The sequence below is a fragment of the Triturus cristatus genome, chromosome 4_2, assembly GCF_964204655.1.
Source record: "Triturus cristatus chromosome 4_2, aTriCri1.1, whole genome shotgun sequence".
In the NCBI taxonomy this organism is placed as follows: Eukaryota; Metazoa; Chordata; class Amphibia; order Caudata; family Salamandridae; genus Triturus; species Triturus cristatus.
The window spans coordinates 661,527,624-661,551,931 of record NC_140586.1 but is presented as its reverse complement, the minus strand read 5'-3'; the positions used below and the strand labels follow the sequence as shown (position 1 = coordinate 661,551,931).

General features: G+C 46.7%; 1 protein-coding gene across 12 annotated transcripts in view; it reads left to right on the top strand.

Moving 5' to 3' along the window:
* PATJ (PATJ crumbs cell polarity complex component) overlaps positions 1 to 24,308 on the top strand; it is a 1,359,209-nt gene that overhangs the window by 656,346 nt on the left and 678,555 nt on the right. For all 12 annotated transcript variants that reach the window (XM_085602445.1, XM_085602441.1, XM_085602446.1 and 9 more), the window contains one exon: positions 11,563 to 11,673. In XM_085602445.1, coding sequence (XP_085458571.1) covers positions 11,563 to 11,673 — 111 coding nt within the window. The remainder of the gene's footprint in view (positions 1 to 11,562; positions 11,674 to 24,308) is intronic.

Sequence of the window (24,308 nt, the reverse complement as noted above, 5' to 3'; positions counted from 1 at the left end):
CTCTTCACAAACCATTAACAGAGCTGAGTTGGTTTATGAATTACTTCCAAAGCAATGATGGGCGCTTAAAAAGGGCAGTATGGTTTTATACATGAAGTTTTACGGCAGTGATATTGTTCACGTCTTGGCATCTGGTGGGACAGGCACTAGACGTCAGAAGAGTATTTCCGTAGTGCATGATGAAGCGTCCTCTGGGTATATAAGGCACCAGAAACTTTCGAATCTTGCTCTCTGTCCCCTGCAAAGGCTTCCTGCCTTTGCCAGGCCCCTTGCTGCATTATAATATCTTAAGCATTGAACATTTTAAATTACGTCGGCGAAATTGGCATAATCTATGGCATTTCACATTACACGTTTTCTGCTGAAATTCTGAAAAATTATGCCATTACGCCACATGGAATAACTGAAGTTCACATGGCAAACAAGCATTGGCATAGCCAATAGGTCTCGCCTTTGGGACCTTATAAGTGTTTAGCCATGCAACAGTCGATGTTGTTGCAGGAAGGATATTGTGCTGCATAACTAAATACTTATAAGGCCCCAAAGGCGAGACCTATTGGCTATTCCAATGCTTGTTTAACTTTTTCACCATGCACCCACTCACAGACCTACTCAGAGACTTAGTCTCACTCTCACAAATACACTCAGATGCACCCATTCACAGACCCACTCAGAGCCTCATGCACAAACCCACTCAGAGACTCACACCCACTCACAGACCCACTCACGTAGCCACTCGCAGACACAGACAATCATGCACTCACTCACAGACCCACTCAGAGACTCACACACACACTCAGTGACCCACTCATACTCATGCACCCACTCACAGATCCATTCAGAAATGCATCCACTTACTGACCCACTCATAGAATCAAGCAACCGCTCACAGACCCAATTAGACACTCATGCACCAACTCACAGACCCACTCAGAGACTCATGCACACACTTACTAACCGAGTCAGTCACACACCCACTCACAGACTCTCAAACACAGATGAAACCATTCACAGACCAAATCAGAAACTCATGAACCCACTCACAGACGCACTCATCAACTCATACACACACTCACAAACCCCCTCAGACACTTGCACAGCCACTCAGACTCTGACACACCCACTCACAGGCCCAGTTAGAGGGTCATATACCCTCTTATCCACTCAGACACTCATGCACTGACACAGAGACCCAGTCAGACACGTATCCACTCAGAGACCCACTCCCACTCAGAGAGTCACATATTCACTTACAGACCCTCTCAGACACTTGCTCATCTACTCAGAGACTCACTGAGCCGTACACAGACCCAGTCATATACCCACTCAGACACTCACTAAAACACCAATGGATCCACTGAGAAACTCCTGCACCCACTCATAGAATCACTCAGAGACTTCCAGACACACTCATTGAGGCACTCACACAGTCATGCACACACTCACAAAACTCACTCCAACAGTCATGCATCCAGTCACAGACCCAGTTAGAGTATAATAGGTCTGCTCACTCTAGTGCACCCACTCACAGGCCCACTCAGATATTCATGCATCTATTGACAGACCCTCTGACACTTATGCACCCACTCACAGACCCACTGAGACACATACGCACCCACTCATTCACCCACTTAGAGACTCATGCACCCACTCTCTCATACACTCAGACTTACACGGCCACTCACAGATCCAAAGAGGCACACAAGCACCCAGTCACTCACCCAGTCAGAGACTCATTCATCTGCTCACGGACCCTCTCAGACAATTATTCAACCACTCACAGGCCCCCTTGAGACATTCATGCACACACTCACAGAGCCACTCAGATACTCACAGATGCTCACAGACCCACCTAGAAAGTGATACACCCACTCACATACCCACTCAGGATACTCATGCACCCACTCAGAGACCCAATCAGGCACTCTCACACCAAATCATAGACCCATACAGCCACTCACACATGCATCCTCTAAGGTTACAGATACACTTGGGAAATTAAATTTAAAAAACATAAAAATTCACTGAAAAAAACAAAGGTTACAGGGACGTTATAGTTAGGAAATGAAATTTAAAACATCTTAGAAATTGACTGAAAAAAACAAAGGTTACAGTGACGTTATAGTCAGGAAATAGAATTTTAAAAATCCTTAGAAATTCACTGGAAAAAAGGTTACAGGAATGTTACAGTTAGGCTCAGATTTCACTCATACAAAACCATTGAAATTCAGCAATTAAAGTTCCCTGAGCTAATTATAACTTACACCCCGCAATGCACTGCTTATGACCTCAAATATAACATCACTCATGACATGGTCAGTGACATCACTGATAGCATCTCAAATGATAACACTGATTACATTGTCTACAGAACTTCTCACATATCCACTCATACAACCACTCATACAACCACTCACATACCCATTCGAGTACACACACAACCACTCAGTCACCCATACAGCCATTCACACACCAACTCACTTAAACAGCCACTCTCTCACCCATACAGCCACTTACACACCCATTCACTTATTCACACAGCCATTCAGACACCCACTCACTCACCAATACAGCCACTCACACAGCCACTCACTCACCCACACAGCTACTCAAACACCCACTTATACTCCCATTCACACCGTACAGCCACTCATACATCTACTCACACACCGAAACACACAGTCACGCACATGATACATGTTAAAAGTAGCATCACTCATTAGTTGTACTCCTAGTATACTAATTTAACTTTTGTAGTAGCTTAGTATTTGTTTAACACTCATAAGCAGTTAGACTTGATTATATCATCAGTGATGTCATTTGAGATGACATCAGTGATGTAACTGACCATGTCATGAGTGAAGTAACGTGAGGTTATGAGCAGTGAATAAGGGTAGGTCGGTGTACACCTCTGTCCAAAGCCTTTTCAGGCCTGCATCCTCCAGGGACTAATGAAATACTGAGGGGAGGGAGGTATGTGGCCCCCTCTCCATTTGTCTCTTCAGGCCCCAGGGTTGGGGGTTCTATCCCCTGGGTCCTATCCTACTTTTTTAATTATAAGGGGAGGTAGCATGGCCCCCCTCCCCAAGCATCTTCATGTTCCAGGGGTCTCCCTCACCAACTCCATAAACCTCAGCTCCGTGGGCCCAATACTCTGCAATGTCTTGAGGTGACCCCCCGCTGGACACTGTGGTTCCCTGCCCGGGAAAGTGCAGGCATACTCTGCCCACACTTTCCTGGGCAGGGAACAGAACTTTGCAGGAGCAAGCGAGAACAAAAATAAAGTGCCGGTTCCTGCCAACACCCTGTATGGTGCTGAGCGGGGGTGCAGGCAGGAGCCATCAGGTGGGGTTCCCACCTACAACCACAATTAAATACGTGGTTGGCACCGGTACATCAACAAAAATAAGAAAAGGATCACCTCATAATGCCCTACAGCTTATTTTATTAGTAAGTATTTTTATGCTGGTGTTGCCCCTACAAGAAGCTGTATTCTCTTCACCTGGAGTGCAAGGTTCTGTTGTGGCTGTTTTTATGATTGCATTATGTGGGCTGGAAAATGTTTAAAAAAAAGACTCGGAGGCATGTGGATTTTTTCTGTAACAAAACTATTACATTTTTTAACAATCACTTTAATTAAACATTGCATTGTGTGAATTAGTGAAATCTACATTTGTTTAAAGTTATTGGTGATTTTTGGACAAAGATGATAGATCTGCTTTATATATGTTGATATGCTCACCCATTGATAAAGCCAATAGAGCCACTCTTTTATATTTTGTTTTTGTGCCCCTTTAACAAAGTCAGTAACTCTGCCTGACTGCTCCCAACCATACGCTGTGCCCTTTGGCCGTGCGCTGTGGGAGGCAGGGGGTTTGAAGGCCTGAGGGCAGGCTTTGCACCCAACACCACGCCTTGCACGGACAAAGGTTGTGCACGAGGGTGGTTGGATGGCAGTGAGGGGTTGAACGCAGGGCCTAGGCAGAAGCTAGGCCCTGCACCTAACCACATATGTGCTTAACAAGGGGTAGGGTGCATGCAGAGGTTTGAGCACAGGATCAGGCCAGGTGCCCAACTACACGCTATGCATGACTAGGGACAGCTTTCTTTACGTTAAAGAAACCCTAGAAATTCAACAAAAAAGCCAAAGGTTAAAGTGGCGTTATTGTTCATAATTGTATGTTACTTATCTGAAGGAGACACGTTAGTGATAGATTCCTTACCTTAGAATTATCCCAAGGCATCAGGCTGGATCCGGAAAGTTTTCATCAGCAGTACCCCTGCGTGTCGGAAGGTGACGTCGTGCGGTTCTGCGTCTGTCATAGGCGTCGTGATCGCCGGGATGACGTTGCGGCAGCTACTTAGACACCGCCCTCGCGCGCTGTCAGTTCTTTCTTTTTCCGCACCAGCAAGCGCAGATCTGGAGAGAGCGGTACCCTCAGTCAATTTTTGAATGAGTTTTTGGGGACTTTTGTCTCTGTTCTTTTGAGTCTTTGACTCCTGGTGTATAAGGATGCCCGGTTTCAAGTCTTGTGAGGCTTGTCCCCGCATGATGTCGGTGACGGACTCGCACCGTGAGTGTCTCTACTGCTTGGGGCACGACCACGACCCCGCGTCGTGCCCTGACTGCCGGACCATGGCTCCAAAGACTTTGTGGGAGCGGTCCCGAAAGTTGCTTGAGGTCTGGTAGTTGGCCCTGCGCCGTTTAAGATCCCGGTCCTGTGGGAGGTCGAGGGACCGGTCGCGGAGCCACCACCATTGTTCGACGAAGTCTTCGCACTCGGGGTCAGGTAAGACGAAGTACAAGAAGTCGAAGAAGCGACGTCGCTCTTCGCCTAGCCTGTCGCGCGACATGGCTGAGGGTGCGGGTGCTGCGACATGGCTGAGGGTGCGGCTGCTGCGACATGGCTGAGGGTGCGGCGGAGCCTACACAGTTGCCGACGGCCTACTTGCCTTTCCTGGGTCCGTCGGTGACTCCGGCCCAGCTGCAGGTATTCTCCTGTCTGCTATGGCCCGCCTCTTTGATCCGTCGGGCCCAACTGGGGGTCCCCGCCTTCCTTCGTCGATGGCTCCGGCCCTGACATCGTCCACGGCTCTGGCCTCAGTGCCGCGAGACCCCCGTGGATCCATGCATGGATCACAGGCGATGTTGGAAGACCTCTTGCGACCTCCACCAACATCGACGGCACCAGCGTCGGCCGGCCCCCCGGCCAACGTCGTCCCCAGCTACCACCCCGACATGGAGAAGGTGCCAGACCGTTGTCAATCGACGCCGATGGGGAATTTCTATCCCTTTCTCCACCCCCCTTCTTTCCCACCTGCCCAGCAGGTTATGGAGGGCGGGGAGGACTGGGAGGGGTCTGAAGACCCTCTTGCAGCCCAATGCGAGTTAGACCCGGACTGGGCAGAGAAATTGGAGGATGCAGGTCATCTGGAATTCTCTCCAGAACCTGGTGCACTGTCTCCTTCTACCATGGCTAAGGAGGAGGGTGGTACTTATTCAGTGGTGTTGCGTAGGGCGGCTGAGGCTCTCCACCTCGAGCTCCCTACAGTGTCCGTCAGACTAACCTCCTGACAGAAGTACTTCGGCCTGCGGCTTCCTCTGCGGAGCCGCTGCTGCCCTTTAATTATGCACTTTCTGATGTTCTTTTGTGCACCTGGTCCAGGCCCAACACAGGGGCACCTGTGGATAGAAACATGGCCCGACGCCATCTCCCGGCCCGGGTGACCCCATTTCCTCTCCCAACACACTACCCTGAGAGCTTGGGTGTCCAAGCCTCTGCGTCCCCAAGCGCATTCCCTTCCGCACCACCGGACAGGGAATCTAAGAAACTGGAACAGTTCGGAAAGAAGAATTTTTCTTCCGCCGGGTCAGGGCTGTGGTCTGTGAACACCGCCTGCCTCTTGGGCTGTTATTCCCACTCTGTGTGGGACACGGTGGTGCCTCAATGTCCGGAGGAGGCCCGGACAGTGCTCTCTCAAGCTATTGCTGAGGGGAGAGATGCAGCCAAGTTCACAATTCGTTGTGGCCTTGACACTCTGTGGGCAGAGCAATTTCCACGTCAGTGGTGCTACGCCATCACGCCTGGCTGAGAATGACTGGCTTTTCAGGGGATGTCCAGAGCACTCTGATGGACATTTTTTTTATGGCACTCGCCTTTTTAGCGACAAAGCGGATAGTGCGTTGGAGTGCTTGAAGGACTCGCGAGCTACGGCTAAGTCCTTGGGCCTTTCGGCCACGCGCACTATTTCGGCTTCTGCTTTTTGCTCCTTACGTGGCCAAGGAAGGGGCGCCCAACGCATTCGTTTCAGAGTCTCAGGCCTGCGCAGCAACAGTCTCAGCGCACCGCAGATGTGGGACCCGCCGAGGTGGGTCACGGGCGAGTCGGGCCACCACCTCCCCTGCCACCACTGCCTCCAAACCTTCCTTGTACGGTGTTTCAAACCATCAAACGCCAGTGGGCGGCAGGATTCTCCATCACCTCTCCCACTGGCGCACCATCACTTCGGACAGGTGGGTTTTACAGATCGTCCGAAGGGACTACACGCTCCCCTTCGAGACTACCCTTCCAGCCATACCACCTCATTACCACCATATGTCGGGGGATCACTTGACACTTCTCCAGCAGGAAGTTGCGGCCCTCTTATCCAAGGGGGCCATCGAGCGCGTTTTGACGCCGGAAGTGGGTCGTGGTTGTTATTCCCACTACTTCCTGGTTCCAAAGAAGGACAAGGGCCTGCGTCCAACCGCTTCATCCGGAAGGAGAAGTTCAAGATGCTCACACTTGCTCAGGTCTTGTCTGCCCTAGACCCGCAACACTGGATGGTAGTGTTAGACTTGCAGGACGCTTGCTTTCATGTCCCCGTCCTGCCAGCCCACCGGCGTTACCTGCGGCCACGAGCACTTTCACTTCACCATGCTTTCTTTTGGCCTTACCAGCGCCCCTCGGGTGTTCACAAAAGTATAGCGGTGGTCGCAGCTCATCTGCGCAGATCAGGGGTTTGAGTCTTCCCCCTATCTCGACGACTGGTTGTTGAAGGCATGCTCGCCCCAGGCAGTCGTCTCCCACCTCCAGACTATGGCTGACCTCCTGCATTTGCTGGGGTTCTCCATCAACGTGCCGAAGTCACACTTGATTCCCTCTCAGAAGCTCCTCTTCATCGGAGCGGTTCTGGACACGGCGCAGTTTCTGGCCTATCCTCCTGAACAGTGAGTCTGGGACATTCGGGCTATGCTTCCTATCTTTCAGCCCTTGTCCTGGGTTTCGGTCAGGATTACCTTGAGGCTGCTAGGCCACATGGCCTCCTGCATCCTGCTGATCAATCATGCCAGGTGGCATATGGGGGCTCTGCAGTGGGACCTGAAGTTCCAGTGGGCCCAGCATCAGAGGAACCTGTCCGAGTATGTTCAAATCTCGGAGGGCACTTCACGACAATTGCAGTGGTGGCACACTAACCAGCATTGGGTCAGCGGCAGATCCCTCTCCCTTCCCCAACCGGAGCACACAGTGGTGACGGATGCCTCCCTCCTGGGATGGGGCGGCCACATGGGAGAGGCGGAGATCAGAGGCCTCTGGTCTCCGGCGGAGTCAAAGCTCCATATCAACTATCTGGAGCTCTGGGTGACCCTACTTGCACTGAAGGCATTCCTTCCCTCTGTCAAGGGGAGAGTAGTGCAGGTGTTCACGTACAACACCACCGCCATGTGGTACTGCAACAAGCAAGACTGGGTGGGGTCGTGGACCCTATGTCAAGAGGCTCTGCGTCTCTGGACATGGCTGGAACATCAAGGCATTTCTTGGTGGTTCAACACTTGGCGGGTTCTTTGAACGCCAGGGCGGACGAACTCAGCCACAGGTGCATGATGGATCACGAATGGCGTCTTCACTTGGAGGTGGCGCAAGGTCTCTTTCAACAGTGGGGAGAGCTTTGGTTAGATCTATTCGCCACCGAAGAGAACGCGCAATGTGAGCAGTTCTGCGCGTTGGAATTTCCAAGTCGGCACTCGCTCAGCGACGCGTTTCATCGCGAGTGGAGTTGCGGTCTCTTGTACGCCTTTCCACCTATACCACTTCTGCCCAGAGTGTTGAAGAAGATCAGGCGCGACCGGGCCCAAGTCATTCTTGTGGCTCCGGACTGGACTCGGAAGAGTTTGGTATCCCGAGCTATTCAGTATGAACATGGATTTCCCCGATCCGACTGTTCTTCGGGAGGATCTTCTGTCACAGCAGCAGGGAACGGTCCTCCACCCGAACCTGTCCAGCCTCCACCTCCATGCGTGGAGATTGAGCGGCGACAGTTGATTCCATTTGACTTGCCTCCTGAAGTCTGTGATGTCATTTTGGCAGCCAGGCATCCGTACACTAAATCGGTATACGCCTGCAGATGGAACTAATTTGCGGCGTGGTGCACAGCAAAGGCTGTGTATCCCCTTTCTGCCCCTCTTTCTGAGGTACTCTTGTTACTTCTCTCTTTAGCCCAGCAGGGCTCTCCTCTGGGCACTATTAAGGGCTACTTTTTTGCAATTTCAGCATTTCTCAGGCTCCCTGATCAGCTCTCTCTTTTCAAGTCCCCTGTTGTAAATATATTTCTCAAAGGCATTACACACCTTTTCCCTCCTACTCCGTTTCTGATGCCGCAGTGGGACTTAAATCTGGATCTTACTGATGTGCGCTCCTTTTGAGCTGCTTCACAACTGTCCTCTTCGTTTACTGACTTTAAAGACTGCTTTCCTGGTTGCCATCACCTCCGCTAGGCGCGTGAGTGAGCTCCAGGCTCTTTCCAGTAAACCTCCTTTTCTGTCGATTCATCTGGACAAGGTTGTGCTCCGCACTTGTCCTTCCTTCTTGCCAAAGGTCGTTACTGCCTTCCACTTCGGGCAAACTATCACCTTATCCACTTTCTTTCCTCCTCTGCACCCTTCCAGAGAGGAAGAGAGGCTCCACCGTCTGGACCCAAAACGTGCACTCTCCTTTTACCTGAACCTCACACAACAGTTCTGGGTGGATGACCAGCTCTTTGTTGGCTACGTAGGCGCCAAGAAAGGCCGGGCTGTACTCAAGAGGACTATGTCCCGCTGGGTCATCTTGTGTATAAAAGCCTGTTATTCTCTGGCTAAGAAGGAGCATCCAGTGGGGCTGCACGCCCATTCTACCAGGGGGACAGCAGCTACTACTGCATTGGGACGTGGTGTCCCCCTGCAAGACATCTGTCAGGCAGCTACGTGCTGCACACTTTTATTAAGCATTATTGCCTTGACAGCCAAGTCCGGAGAGACGTCTTCTTTGGCCGTTCTGTTCTCTGTGACTTTCTGGTGTGATCTTGGTTTGCAGACCCACCACCGGGGTTGGTATTGCTGGGGTATCTATTCTAAGGTAAGGAATCTATCACTAACGTGTCTCTTTCAGATGCACAAGTTACTTACCTTCGGTAACGATATTTCTGTAAGAGACATTAGTAAGTGATAGATTCCTTTCCGCCCCACCCATCCTCCCCGTTCTGCGAACTGATTTCTAGGGTTAAGGTCATCCCTTTCAGGGCCCTAGTTTCAATGCACCAGTGGTCAGTATCTTGCATGGCTCTGCGTTCCTGGCGCGGAAAGTCGTGTACAGAACTGGCGTCAGTGCGCGAGGGTGGCATCTAAGTAGCTGCCGCAACGTCATCCCTGCAATCACGACGCCTACGACGGACGTGTAGCCGCACGACGCCACCTTCCGACGCGCAGGGGTACTGCTGACGAAAACTTTCCGGATCCAGTCTGACGCCTGGGGGGTAATTGTAAGGTAAGGAATCTATCACTAACTAATGTCTCTTACTGATATATCGTTACCGAAGGTAAGTAACTTGTGTTACATTTAGAAAAACCTTAGAAATTCACCGAAAAAAACAAACGTGGGGGCACAAGTTATAGTTACGAGTTATAGTTACTTGAGATAACTGTAACTGGTGAATTTCAGTATTTGTTTTCATTTTTTTTTTTATGTAACTGACATTTTCACCTAACCACAACATACTTTAACCTGAATATATAAATATCAGATGGAGTCTTATCATATAACCCGCCCCTTCCTCATTTTAGCGCCATGCTACGGGTACAAGTCCCATAATATATTCACCAATGTTCCTTGCCAGGGAAAAACAGCGCTCCTGAGCAGTTTGCGTTGCTTTATTTTGGCTGGTATAAGGTCTAAAGTAATACTTAGAAAATTGTCTCTGAAGAAAAGGCTATCCTGATATATTGATGTAATGACTCCTGATGTAACAATCTGTGAAGTAACCGCAATTATTTATAAAGATTTCAGAAAGCAATGCAATAAATACTTATGCTAGAGTGAAAAGAAAACCGGGCAGACTAAGTTGCTCATGTGTTCTGTGAGACAACTTGTGATCACCCTTCTAGCCCAGGAATGTCAAAATGTTTTGAAATGCAACAAAGTGTGCAATCCCCCTGAGACAGTGGTCTGTTTTTGTGCTCCCTGTTTGTAGTTGTTTTATACATTTGTGGGATGTGGAAGTATAGCCCTTTAGTGGTGGTTGCTCGATTGTAATTCTTCAGCATCTGTGATCATTGTTAAGATTTAGTACTACTTCTGTGTTTGTGGCCAGTACGATTTTGGGGTCTGGAAATATGATCACCCTATTTTTAAGTCTGCAAGACTATTGATTTTCAAAATAATTCTTACATAATATTCATATATTGGGGCCTAAGGCCTGCTGGCTTCATCCACTGGTCTGTCAGCTTGTAATTCACTTTTTTGCTTTCGCCTATTTTAGTATGGGGCAGTGGATCATCCCACTATTCTCATTAGCTCCCTTCACTTTGAGTGACCGCACAAAGCCTATGCACATTGTTCACATCTGCATACAGAATAGTTCTTTCGTCTCACTGATGGAGCTGATTCAATTTCTGCTTTTTTATATATTTGTTTTTTAATTTAACTTCAAATATTGGTTTCTCATTTTGCCTGCACTTCCAGTGCCCATTTAGTTGGTGATTTATTTTCCATCTCCTTTTTAAAGTTGCTTCTATAAGGTCTACATTGTAACATTGGAACTTCTTGTGATTTGAGTGCTTGGTTAGATGATGATTTATTCTGGTCTCCTTCACAAATAATAATAAAACATTCACAGCAATACTGAAAGTCTTGATATTTAGTAACCTTTACTTGTTAAACACCAGTGAATGTTTTTCTATTTAAACTGTTTATTGCAATCACATGGTGACCACACTTAAGTGGTGGTGTATTTTTTATTTGACTTTTAAGGCATACGCTTGAACTTAAAAATTAAAAAAATATATAAACCATCACATCAGCTTGCCACAACCAGACTAACCGATTTTTCTGGTGCCTCTTGCCATGTGTTCACAAACGTTCCATTTAATTGTGTAACTTTGAAAGGTCTGGTCCAATGAGATTCTTGCGCATGTACCTTTATAGGATATATTTGCTCTTCCAGTAAATATAAACTACCAAGACATAGGTCACCTTCTGAAATAGCATTTGTTTCTTTGCAGAATTATTGTAATGTCCTGTGTTTAAGTGAAATTCCTGTGTTTTACAGGTATCAGGAGTGGATCTGCAAAATGCCTCACACGATGAAGCTGTGGATGCTATTAAAAACGGTGGGAATCCTGTTGTTTTTGTTGTTCAGAGTTTGACAACTATTCCACGGGTGAGCGATTTGTAATACATTTTTTGTTCAACCTCTTCAATCTGTTTATTGCTGTTTTATACTGCCTTTTGCAGCTGTAATAATTTACATGACAAAAAATTTCCAATTTTTATCAGCCCGCTATCACTCAACATTTCTCAGCTTTATCTAAATAAAAATGCGGTCTTTATACACATTTTCCATGTAAAACAGCACATGTAAGTAAAATAAGTTAATGTTTGTGGACATCAGATGGGTATGATTTGTGAAACAAATCTGCTTTTTCCCCAACCCGGTTCAATATGTCTCTAGCATTTATTTTCATGCCTGAGATCGTTTGGAGCACTGGTTTAAAGCTTTACATGCTAAGCAACTCTTAACTAATAAAATGCTCATTCTAATGGATACTACTAACCACAGATTCCTCATCTTTAGATTATTCTGTAGGTGTCAGACTAGATCTAGATTTAGTAGTTGTACCCCGCACTAGATGGCGACATGTGGCTCCATGTTGACTTCGTTCCACTCCGAAAGTGACAGAGAGGAGCCAAGTGTCAGCACTACCCATGCACACAAATGCCATTTTCTTTCTTTCTTAATCTTCAAATGTGGATCCGGAGCTCCACTTCCTTTTTCGTTAGTATTAACGACCTTTTCAAATTGAAATCCAGTGTGCAAGTTAATGATATCTCCAGCTAAATCTACAGGGTTCAAACCATGCCATTATGGTGGAAAACATATAACAGACCCACACAAGGTGTGCCTCAGGTGTTTGAGCTCTGAGGCATGATTCCAAGTCGTGCGATGTGTTATGGAGGAAATGAAATATAAAAATATGATGCAACAGCAGACAACAGTAGAGAGTGTCACACAGTTTTACGTGATGAAAGAACAGTTCAGGCCCAAAATCTCATGCTGATGAGGAAGAAGCGAAGAGGTCCCTTGAAGACAGAATGAATTACTTCTGTGGTCATAGTATAGTTAAAGGAAAACTCACATTTAGCCCGCTTGTAGGAATTTATGGCCTTAGCACCCAGGCACTTATTCTGTGTTCACAATAGTTTGAAAAGTGATTAGACAATAGGAGCAGGAGATTGAGTTAGCCAAGCACACACAGAATCTGATAAAAGGTCTTAGGAGGACAATGATAAAGTACACATGCAAATAAATATGCATTCACAACAGATACACACACATTCAAAAGTAGAAGAACAGTTTGTTAAGCATCGATAGAACTTTAATAAAAGATGTGTAGTGTATTAGGTTAACATTTAGGGTCACAGGTGACTTCATATTTCTCCATAACCAATGTGTACTATATATATAACTTCCTAGTAATTAATTGTTTGAACTTTCGTAACAAGCATTGTCTGACTGTGTATAAACGTAGCTTCCTGTGAAGCAGCAAACCAAGAAAAACTGTCTGTTTACCTGTGTGGGTACAGTCGCTCTCCCTGCCATGTCAGTAAAGAATGGTTTTCACATTGCCAAGAGGAGTCTGTCTTTTTCTTTGTTTTTATGTTACCCTGCAACAGATGGGATGCAAGTCATGTGATGAGTGTCTCTTCAAGCACCCAGGGCCAATCTGGGACCATGAAGTAAAGATGTACATCGACAAACATCGAAAGAAGTCCCAAACCTCATATATGGCATGCCTTTGGGCCACAAGTCTTCACCGTGGCCTTTAGTTGGGTTACCACTGGTAGATCCGTCATTGGTGCCACCTGAGCCCATACAAACCTTCTTGCACCAACTCCGTTGCCGACTTCCATTATGAATGCAACACCTGCACCGATCTCTCTTTCCTGGACACGATATCTGACGTCGCCAGCTCCAGAGGGAGATACGCTGCTAACTCCGCTATCTTACCCTAAACCGAATTCTTCTCAACCCCTGACCACTGTAGAGTTTCAACCCAGTTCCAGCACAGCTTTTTCACGAAATACACTTCCACTACTGCAGAGCTGGTCTTAGAGGTTCCATCAGCTTTCTGACCACCACTTGGCGATGACAGTGGTGATGATGGGAATGATTTGCCCCTAGATTATGATGACAGTTTATACATGGATTTACAGAAAGCCAGTGGGCTTGATACTGCTCCTGATACAGGATTGATGTCACCCCAGATGCTGACCATTGGAAAAAAAGTGCAATGATGTGGACATTGTGTTACCCTGTAGGCGCACTCAAGTGTCATTACACACACATGACAAAATTATTAGGGCACCATTTTATTTTTTTATCGACTGATCTAAGATGGCTGGCACCATATTGTGGAGGACCGCCGGCAATTTGATCTTTAGTTCTCCAAAAAGTAAATAAATAAATCATAATTTAAACAGAGCCGGAATGGAAGGGGCTAACAGAAGACAGTTGGGGGAGGTAATCAACAAGGAGTGGACAAGTTTTACATTAAAAAAATTAATCTGGGGTAGGGGAAAATGCAGCCCACAAGGTAGATAGCGGCACTGGGAGAAGCTTAAAGACAGAGCAACAGGAACCATGTAGGCAGGGCTTTAGCGGCTGGAGAAATGCACACAAGGACCAAAGCTACACCGAACTGGGGGGTAGTGAGGAATTTAGCAAGGGAAGAAGGACAGGAGGGAGAGAGCTAAAAATGCATTCACTCTAAAGTGAGTTATCAAAAAAAGAAAAACTTAGGAAGATGGGGGAAGCTCAGGCCCATGCCCAGAGTAAGCACTGCCCTGCTTGGTGATCATGACCTGCTGCAATCCCCAAGCAGGGATTCACTAGGCAGAGGCTGTGCTCGCTTCTTGATCAGTTAATGGGGGCAGAGTTGGATCTTCTGAGCATTAATCAAAGTGAAACTATTCCAACTGGTTTCCCTTTTAAACACTGTAGCTCCAGCATGCTGCATGTCACAGTGATTGGAAAAAAAAATCAGAATGCGATGGAAGCTCTTCCATCGCGCTTTAAAATAATGTTTGTAAAAGAAACCCATTCTGGTAGAAGCACTAGCATGATTTTTCTCATGGAATGCAGAGGACAGCGTTTACTTCCTCCTGCGTTCAAGAGGTAATGAGAAGGAGGTGAACTGTGCATGCTTTTCAAACTATGGGTTCATAATCATTTGTAATAAAAAATATTTGTAGGCCTGATGATGTCAAAAACAATGTAGCCCATGTGCAGCATTTTAGCTCTCTCGGTGTTTTTTCTGGGTCTGTAATCTATTTTTTCCAACATGGCTACAAATAAAAAGGTCCAATTGTTGTTTACTCTATTTTCAACTTGTTGACACTGTTGTTCTCCACCATTACATTATGTATTAACAGAGCATCACAATATTCTTCAACTACCTCTTTTGAGAATCCTCTGTAAAAGAAAGAGCATCATTTATATCAGACTGCTGACCTATTGGTAGAGTTATGCAAATGGGATTTTAGCTCTAGCAATGGAACCACTTACATGGAAGACTATGGGAGAGGAAAAGTGTAAATGGATTAAAATTAATATCAATATCCATAAAACGTGGTGTGAAGACGATACATTGTTGTACTTATCAGGTGCCTAAATGCAAGTGGAAACAATTGTTCAGCTCTTGAACCGTTTTGGTCAAATTTCAAGCCTTAAAGCACATCACAACTCTAACCCCATAAATTGAAGTGAAAAAAACGTGGAAACAAGATTGGGGAGGGGAATACCAGATTTTTCTCTGGCTAAAGGGAGAATACTGACCCTGCCACATGTTTGCCCATGTTTGAAAAATAAATCCTATTTCTGTCCTCCACGACATTCTATCCCCACTGAAGTCCACATCTTTGAAAAAGTCAAAATGAGAGACTCAGAGGATTTGAAGAAGAATGCCACTGAGTGTTTGAATAGTCTCTTGGAGAAGTGAGACTAGCATTTAACTTTTTACAATAATAAGGAACTGGTGATTAAACCAGAAGAAAAAGAAGGAGCAATACTCCTAGATGAACTAGATGACTGTAGGAGGGAATGTCTACGCCTACATGATGAAAGGTAATACAGTATATTGACAAAATCCTGTGACGGGTATTAGGACTGAATTACACATTTTGGTTTTCAAAAGGACACTAGCAGGCTGGTTCTCTGAACAAGAGGGAGATTTTTGTAATTGCCACAATTGACTGGATACCCGATTTCTATACCCTTCCTAAAATACACAAAGTGATAGTTCCCCCTGCCAGCAGGTCCAGTATCTGGCATTGATTCCATTCTAGAACTCTTGCACAATTCTGTGCTTTCGTCCCGAGAACAGAGGTGCAGAAAATATCTTCTTATCTCAACGGTACAAAGAAGTCATTAATCTCATTAAGGGCCTAAGATATAACACTGAGTAGAAGATACTCCTTACGTTTCATGAAGAGGCTCTCTGCAGCACTATTCCTCGGCAGGCAACCATGAGGGTAGTAGAGCATCACTGAGCAATTTTGAATGACACTTTGAAAAAGGATCATGCGCATTAGCTGGTATAGCAGTTTCTGATGGATACTTCTGCCTGTGGATTCCTCACCTTATGAATACCCCCTGCGCCAGCATTCCATGGGAAATTCTTTCCTAGCTCTCCCACGTCGACGAGACGTCACAATAGCACGGCTCCGCTCGCGACACCGTATGACATCATTGGAGCCATAAAAGGACCTTGTCGGCGTGCTAACGTCAGTTCCCTTTTTTCCGCGCCGTCGACGCTTAACGTTTTTTCTTAGGGCTCTCCATTTTCATCGAGTAAAACTTTGCATCTCTTGTTTGTTCCTGATGGCTACTTCCAGGAAGACCGGGTTTAAACCCTGCAGAGAGTGTGGCGGGCATATGTCAATCACGGACCCGCATGAAGATTGCCTCTGGTGTTTATCCTCGGATCATGACGTCGAGGAGTGTCGAAGCTGCAGGAAGATGAATCCGAAGGCCATTAAGGAGAGAGAAGCCAAGTTGTTTATGGCCAAAGCAAAAAAGGAGAAGAGAGGTCATAAGAGGGCGAAGTCTTTGTCGTCCCATACATCGAGGTCGAAGAAACATAAGAAGTCCAAGAGGAGGCATGGCTCTTTACACCATTCTTCGAAGACCAGGGCCTCGAAGTCGAGGTCGCCGACTCCGGCTGAACGGCCTCGAAGAAAGGACTTTGTTTCTCCATCTCCTCAGGTGACGCCAGTTCCATCTCCGGATTCGGTATCGCCGGCTTCGAAAGGCTCTTCGCAGCATGAAGTCTCACCGACTCCAGCGATGTCTCCGGTGCCTACGGAGTCGACTCCAGATCGGGTGACTTCTATTGTGCGGGCGCCGTCCCCAGCTCCGCAACCTCCAGCTCGACCTCAGGAAGGTACAGATCCTTATCCTGCTTTTCCTGCTCCTGGGTCAGACTCTTCGCATTTTCTTAATGCGATGTTTGGCAAGTTTGCCAGGGCCTCTGCTCCATCTGGTGCACCTTCAGGCCTCGTGGGTCCTTTTACCTTCAACTTGGGTGTTCCTCAGTTTTATCCTCAGGCACCCTTTATGCCTTTCTTGCCGTCGACTCCGGCTTGGCATTTTCCGGCGCCGAGGTCCTCCACTCCGGCTCCACGGACTCCTTGAGCTGTTGACTCTGCTCCGCCTCGAGTTCGACCGGCGTCGAGGTTCGAAGTCGATGCACCTCCGTTGAAGTCGTTGATGGCTTCACTAACGTCGCATGCGGTGCCGCCAACGCCTATTCCTAAACATCGCTCTAGGAGAGAGGCGCAGAGGATCCTTGAAGAGGATGAATATGCACAGAATCAGGAGAAAGGGGAGATCGTTGATTCTATGGATGAGTTTGAGGGCCTCCGCGAGGCTAGTGGCTTGGATACTTCTCCTGAGTATAATCTCCCATCTGCGAATGCTGGTGTTGTGCAAGACATTGCTCCTTATCATGTGGTCATAAGGAAGGTGGCTGATTTTCTTGGTTTACAGCTTCCCTCGGCTGAGGTGAAATCTAATATTCTTACGGAAGTCCTTAATACTTCTTCCACTACTGAACCATTTCTTCCCTTTACGGATGCTTTGACGGAACCAATAATGGAGGTGTGGCAGAAGCCTTTGTCTGCTCCTGCAGTTTCTCGCTCCATCGCTAGTAGGTACAGGCCTGCTCCTGGTGATTCGGCTTTTTTATCTTCTCATCCTACTCCAGAAAGTCTAGTTGTCCAGGCTTCTTGTTCGAAGCAATCTTCTGTTTCTTTCCCTACCATTCTTGGTGAAAGGGATTTTAAAAAGATGGAGCAGGCGGCAAAGAAGGTGTTCTTTTCTTCAAGTATGGCTCTTAAGTCCACTAATGCTACCTGTCTTCTTGAAAGGTATATCCATGCTTTAATGGACTCAGTCATGCAGCTAGCTCCTAAGTTGCATGAGGAGGATCGAGCTAATTTCATGGAAGTCCTTTCCGATTCACCGGCTGCAGCATGTCAAGTGATTCAATCAGGCCTGGACACTGCTGACTCTGTAGCTCGTGTGATGGGATTTTCTGTGGCTGCAAGGAGGAAGTCTTGGCTTAGCTCGTCTAGTTTCACACCGGATGTTCAGGCGACTTTGCTGGATTTGCCCTTTGATGGGTCAAAACTTTTTGGTTCAAAGGCGGACTCAGCCTTAGAGCATTTTAAGGACAGCAGGGCTACTGCAAGGTCGCTAGGCCTCCAGGTGCAGTCCAGAGGATACGGATACAAGCGGTATCGTGGATTTGGGAGATCGGCTTCCTTTTGTGGCCGTCCGCAATCTCAACAGGGCCAGCAACAGCAGAATCCCTTATACAAGTCGCACAGAGGGAGGAATAAAAGAGGCCTCAGGGGTGCAGCTCGACAACAATCCTTCTCCTCTTCCTCTACTTCCCCTTCCGCCACCATTGGTACATCAGGAAAGCAGTTCTAGATTTCCCATGTTGGTCCGGTTGGAGGTCGGGTGTCCCATTTTCTGCAAGAGTGGAGACTGATCACGTCAGATCGTTGGATCTTGAATCTTGTAGAGAATGGGTACACCCTCCCTTTTTTAGAGTTTCCTCCTCCTTACCCTCCTCGCCAGGGTTGGTGCTCAGAGGACCACTTACTGCTTTTACAACAGGAAGTTCTTACCTTGCTTCAGAAAGGTGCGATAGAGGTGGTTCCGGAGCAGGAAAGGGGTCAGGGTTGCTACTCCCGGTATTTCCTGATCCCCAAAAAGGACAGTCGCTTAAGGCCAATCCTGAACCTCAGGATTTTGAACCTTTACCTCAGACAGAAGAAGTTCAAAATGTTGACCTTGGCTCAGGTTCTCCTTGTGCTGCAACAGGAAGACTGGATGGTGTCCATCGATCTACAGGATGCATATTTTCATCTTCCCATCCTGAGGTGGCATCGGAAGTATCTCCGGTTCACGGTAGGGTCGCAACATTATCAGTTTGCGGTTTTTCCATTCAGTCTTACTTCCGCACCTCGAGTCTTTACAAAGGTGATGGCGGTGGTAGCGGCTCATCTTAGAAGGTCAGGGGTTCCTGTTTTCCCCTACCTGGACGACTAGCTGTTGAAAGTGAAGTCTCCAGAGTTGGTTTCGCGCCACTTGCAGGTAACAGCTAATCAGTTATTCAATTTGGGGTTTTCGATAAATGTACCCAAATCTCACCTGGTGCCTTCTCAGCGCAGCCTGTTCATATGGGCAATACTGGACAGTTCTGTGTGTTTAGCATACCCGCCTCCGCAGAGGATTCTCGACATACAGGAATTGATTCCTTTATTTCACGATGGAGCGGTTCTTCCAGTCCTGAAGGTTCTTCGCCTGCTCGGTCTGTTCACTTCCTGTATTCTGTTGGTCAACCATGCACGCTGGCACATGAGGGCCCTCCAGTGGTGCCTCTGCAGGCAGTGGTATCAGCACAATGGAGATCTCGGGGAGAAGATCAAGATCTCCAGAGAAGCTGCAGCGGAGCTGATTTGGTGGAGTGTGCAGGGCAACCTGTCTCCTCCACCGGTGGCCACAGTGATCACGGATGCCTCCACACTAGGGTGGGGTGCTCATCTGGGGGATCTGGAGGTCAAAGGTCTTTGGTCTCCAGAGGAAAGGTTGCTTCATATCAACCTGCTGGAATTGCGGGCGATTCGTTTGGCATTAAAGGCCTTCCTCCCTTCCCGGTCAGTCGGTTCAGGTCCTGACGGACAACACTACCGCAATGTGGTATATCAACAAAGAAGGGAGGTGTAGGGTCGTTTCATCTGTCGAGAGGCTCTGCGGCTCTGGTCCTGGGCTCAGAACCATCGTAGTTGTGTGTTTGCAAATCATCTGGCCGGTGTGCTGAATGTTCGTGCGGACAGTCTCAGTCGGCGTTACTCAGCCGATCACGAGTGGCGGCTTCATCCGGAGGTGGTCCGTCGTATCTTTCAGATGTGGGGTTCTCCTCGGTTGGACCTGTTTGCTACTTACGAGAACGCGCACTGCCCGTTGTTCTGCAGTCTCCAGTATCCGATGCAGGGAGCGCTGGGGGACGCATTTCAATTCGATTGGAGCTCTCAACTCCTTTACGCTTTTCCTCCTTTTCCCTTGATTTCTCGGGTTCTGAGGAAGATTTGCCAAGACCGGGCCCAAATAATATTGATCGCCCCGGATTGGCTGAGAAGGGTGTGGTACACAGATCTACTTCACCTCTCGTCGCACCCTCTGCTCCGTCTTTCTCTCAGGGCAGACCTCCTCTCGCAGTCGCAGGGGCAGGTTCTACATCCCCACCTCCAGAGCCTGCACCTTCATGCCTGGAGATTGAACGGGGCAACCTGAGTTCCTTCTCTCTCCCGCCGGATATAGTGGATGTTATTTTATTGTCCAGGCAACACTCCACACAGTCTGTTTACTCTTCCAGATGGTCCAGATTTGTTAAGTGGTGTGGAGAGAGAGAGACATTGACCCTTTGAAGGCCCGTTTGTCTAATATTCTGGAGTTTTCTCTTTCTTTGGCACAACAAGGTTGTGCTGCAGCCACTGTTAAGGGCTATTTGTCGGCCTTGTCGGCTTTTCTATGTTTGCCGGACCAGCCGTCTTTATTTAAGTCCCCCATTGTCATGAGGTTCATTAAGAGCCTTACAAATAAGTTCCCTCCCACACCTTTCATTATGCCTCAGTGGGATTTGAATCTCGTTCTTACCTTTGTAACTCCATTTGAGCCTCTTCATACTTGCCCGTTGAGGCTTCTCTCTTTTAAAACGGTTTTCTTGATTGCCATTACCTCGGCTGGAGGGTAAGTGAGCTTCAGGCTCTTAGTTTGAAACCTCCATTCTTGACCATTCATGCGAATAGGTTGGTTCTAAGGACCAGGGCTGCTTTCCTCCCCAAGGTGGTTAATCCTTTCCATATGGGACAGTCCATAACTTAACCTACCTTCTATCCTCCCCCTCACCCTTCCAAGGAGGAGGAGAGACTGCATCGTTTGGACCCTAAGAGAGCGGTCAGCTTTTACTTGGATCTGACAAGACATCTGATGCTGGACGATCAGCTCTTTGTGGGCTATGTTGGGAAGATGAAAGGCAAGGCTGTGCACAAGAGGACACTCTCCAGGTGGATCGTCTTGTGCATCAAGATCTGCTATGCCTTGGCCAAGAAGGACCCTCCTGAAGGTATCCGAGCTCATTCCACCAGAGCTAAGTCTACTTCTTCTGCTTTGGCTAGAGGTGTTTCTGTTGTAGACATTTGTAAGGCAGCAACTTGGGCCTCCCTCCATACCTTTGCAAAGCATCACTGCTTGGACTCTGAGGTTAGGAGGGATGGCCATTTTGCTCGTTCTGTTTAACAAGATTTTTTGGTCTAGTCGGGTGGAAACCCTCCTCCAGGAGAGGTACGGCTTTGGGAATCCATTCATAAGGTGAGGAATCCACAGGCAGAAGTATCCATTAGAAGAACAAGTTACTTACATTCGGTAACGCATTTTCTGGTGGATACAGTATCTGCCTGTGGATTCCTCACTGTCCCACCCGCCTCCCCGTTGTCCACCTGTTTCTACCTAAAAATGTTTTATTTTTTTATGTCTTAATCATGTTGAAGTTTTAATAATGAGAAATGCTTATTCAGTTGCTATTTCTCTATGTCTTTATTGATTATGCATTTGTGAATTTAATATATGTGTATATATTTGGTATGCTATGTTTGCATTTGAAAATGTGTCAGTGCGGCCGTTTGCCTCGGTGGCACGGAAACAATTGGTGGAACTGACGTCAGCAAGCTGACCAGGTCCTTTTATGGCTCCGATGACGTCATACGGTGTCGCGAGTGGAGACGTGCTATTGTGACGTCCTCGTCGACGTGGGAGAGCTAGGAAAGAATTTCCCGCGGAATGCTGGCGCAGGGGGTATTCAGAAGGTGAGGAATCCACAGGCAGATACTGTATCCACCAGAAAAAGCGTTACCGGAGGTAAGTAACTTGTTCAACAAAAACATTCTTGAAGTTTAAAGAACCAATTTGCCATGAAGTGAGTGGGATCTCAGTGGGTGACACACCTACCGCAAGCTTGTCCTGCCTTTATGTGCATAATTTTGAGACAGAGAAAATATAAACAGGATCTAGTCCTTACCACAAAATGTCACAGGGAAACATTGTATTGATGATCTTCTAGTAATCTGGAGAGCGAGTAAAAAAGAAGCAACCCAGTTTGGGGATTAGATCAATGCAGAATCCATATCTCTACTTTACATTATCCACTAGTAGATATGAAATACCTTTTGTGGACCTAATAAACCGTGCAAAAAATGGAAGAGTGATCAGTGAAGTGTACATTAAACCTAGTGATAGAAACTCATTTTTGCATTTTAATGGTCAACATCCCTGGACTCTGCAAAACACTTGCCTTTTGGATGGCTTCTCATGGTCAGGAAGAAATGTACAAATAGAGCAAGATATGAGGAGCAAGCTGAGACCGTGACCAGCAGGTTAGCCCAGAGGAACTACTGCAATGATATGTTATGCAAAAGCAGAAAGAGAGCAATCAATATCAACAGGCAAATGCTCCTCAATTGCACATCTAAAGAACAAACAGAAAAAATCATTAGTGGCAAAAAATGCGTTGATCTCAAATAGACTCAAAGAAAGAATAAATAGACACTGGAGAATTATAAATGTGAGTGGACATCACTACCAGAAACCACTGTATGCTTTTCAAGAGGCACAGAAATCCGAATGACCATTTGATCCATACTAGACCAGTAGATGCAAACCTAATCAATATTTTGAAATATACCTAAAGTCATGAGCCACTTTCCATGTTGGAACTGCGGTGCTTGCCACCTCAACACCCAAAGAAAAAGCCTTAACCTTAGACTGCTAATCCCCTGGCAGCATAGAACACATATCAACTGACAGTGATTCTGTTGGTTGTTTAGTACAACTTCAATGTAAATAGAAGTATATCACTATGACCTACTGTAAAATGGAAAAAAATAATCACCATGCAAGGAAGCCACATCAGATGTAGGACACCCACCACAAAATGGGTATCTCACTCTTAAGACAAAGACCACCATGATTATGACTTCACTTGGATAATGATCCAGATAGCTAAGGTGAGTGACAGTTACCAAAGGCCCAATACATCTTGCATGACAAAGAGAGAAGGTGACATCTAGACTCCCTACTTTATCCGAGGTCTCAACAATGACATTGTGTGGAGCCCAATGTGAACGGTCACCTCCGCAAATTCAAGTATGAGACACACCCTTCTATCTATGTCATATCTTAAGAGGCCCCCACCGACAGACATGATACTTAATGTAGACCCATACAGCAGGATTTATTTTTAATCATATAGTGTAGTAGGACAAGAATACAATTAGACATTGATGAACCACCTCATAACACATTATCAATCCTTATAATTATAAAACAATAGATATGCTTTGTTGATTTATAACGAAGTGAACACTTCAACATCAGAAAACATTGTTGATATAAATGTAGGTTGGAACCCCCAAAAATTCTCCATAAAGGAGAGACCTGATGATAAAGCATGCCACCTACTTTGGGTGAGAAATTTCTAAAGGGTTATATCCCATGAATAATGACTGCTTGTCCTCTGAAGAAACTGTGACTGTGCTGAATTTATGAACACCCCGGCTACACTGTCTAAAGTATCAGTAGTATTATTTACTGGGGCAACTCAATAGTTGCCTTTTCTGATTACCTCTCATTGCAAGGTGAATGAAAGATCACACTTGCGTATATCAGTCTTCCTCCATCACCCCTTCCTAACACACGACATCTTGTCATTAACTAAAGATGTGCTGTGGAAGACCCTGCTGTCCACTTTTTACCCCAGAGGTGTTGACACCAAGTCTCTCTCTATTCCCACCATCTCCAAAGCTAAAATTGCAGACTACGTCACAGATCGACTTCATCAGATATCTACCTCGACCTTACATGATACATTATTTGATGGGGTGCCATCATAACACAAACATAGGTGTGCAATATCCATCTAAGCAGACATCTCCTACATGATTTTTAATAAAATCTTTGACTTGCTCACAGTCACATAAACATTGTTCCCTTCTTTTTCCACGCTTCTCCTTGACATCTTACTGCCAACCAGTTACAAGATATTTCATCAAGATAAAATTAATAAAACAGGTGTTGGGTTAATATATTTAAAAATAAATAAATAAAATCTCTATCCTGCATGTTTCTCATTTTTCCCCTGCTTCAGAGACTACTGAATAGTTTTCCCCCAG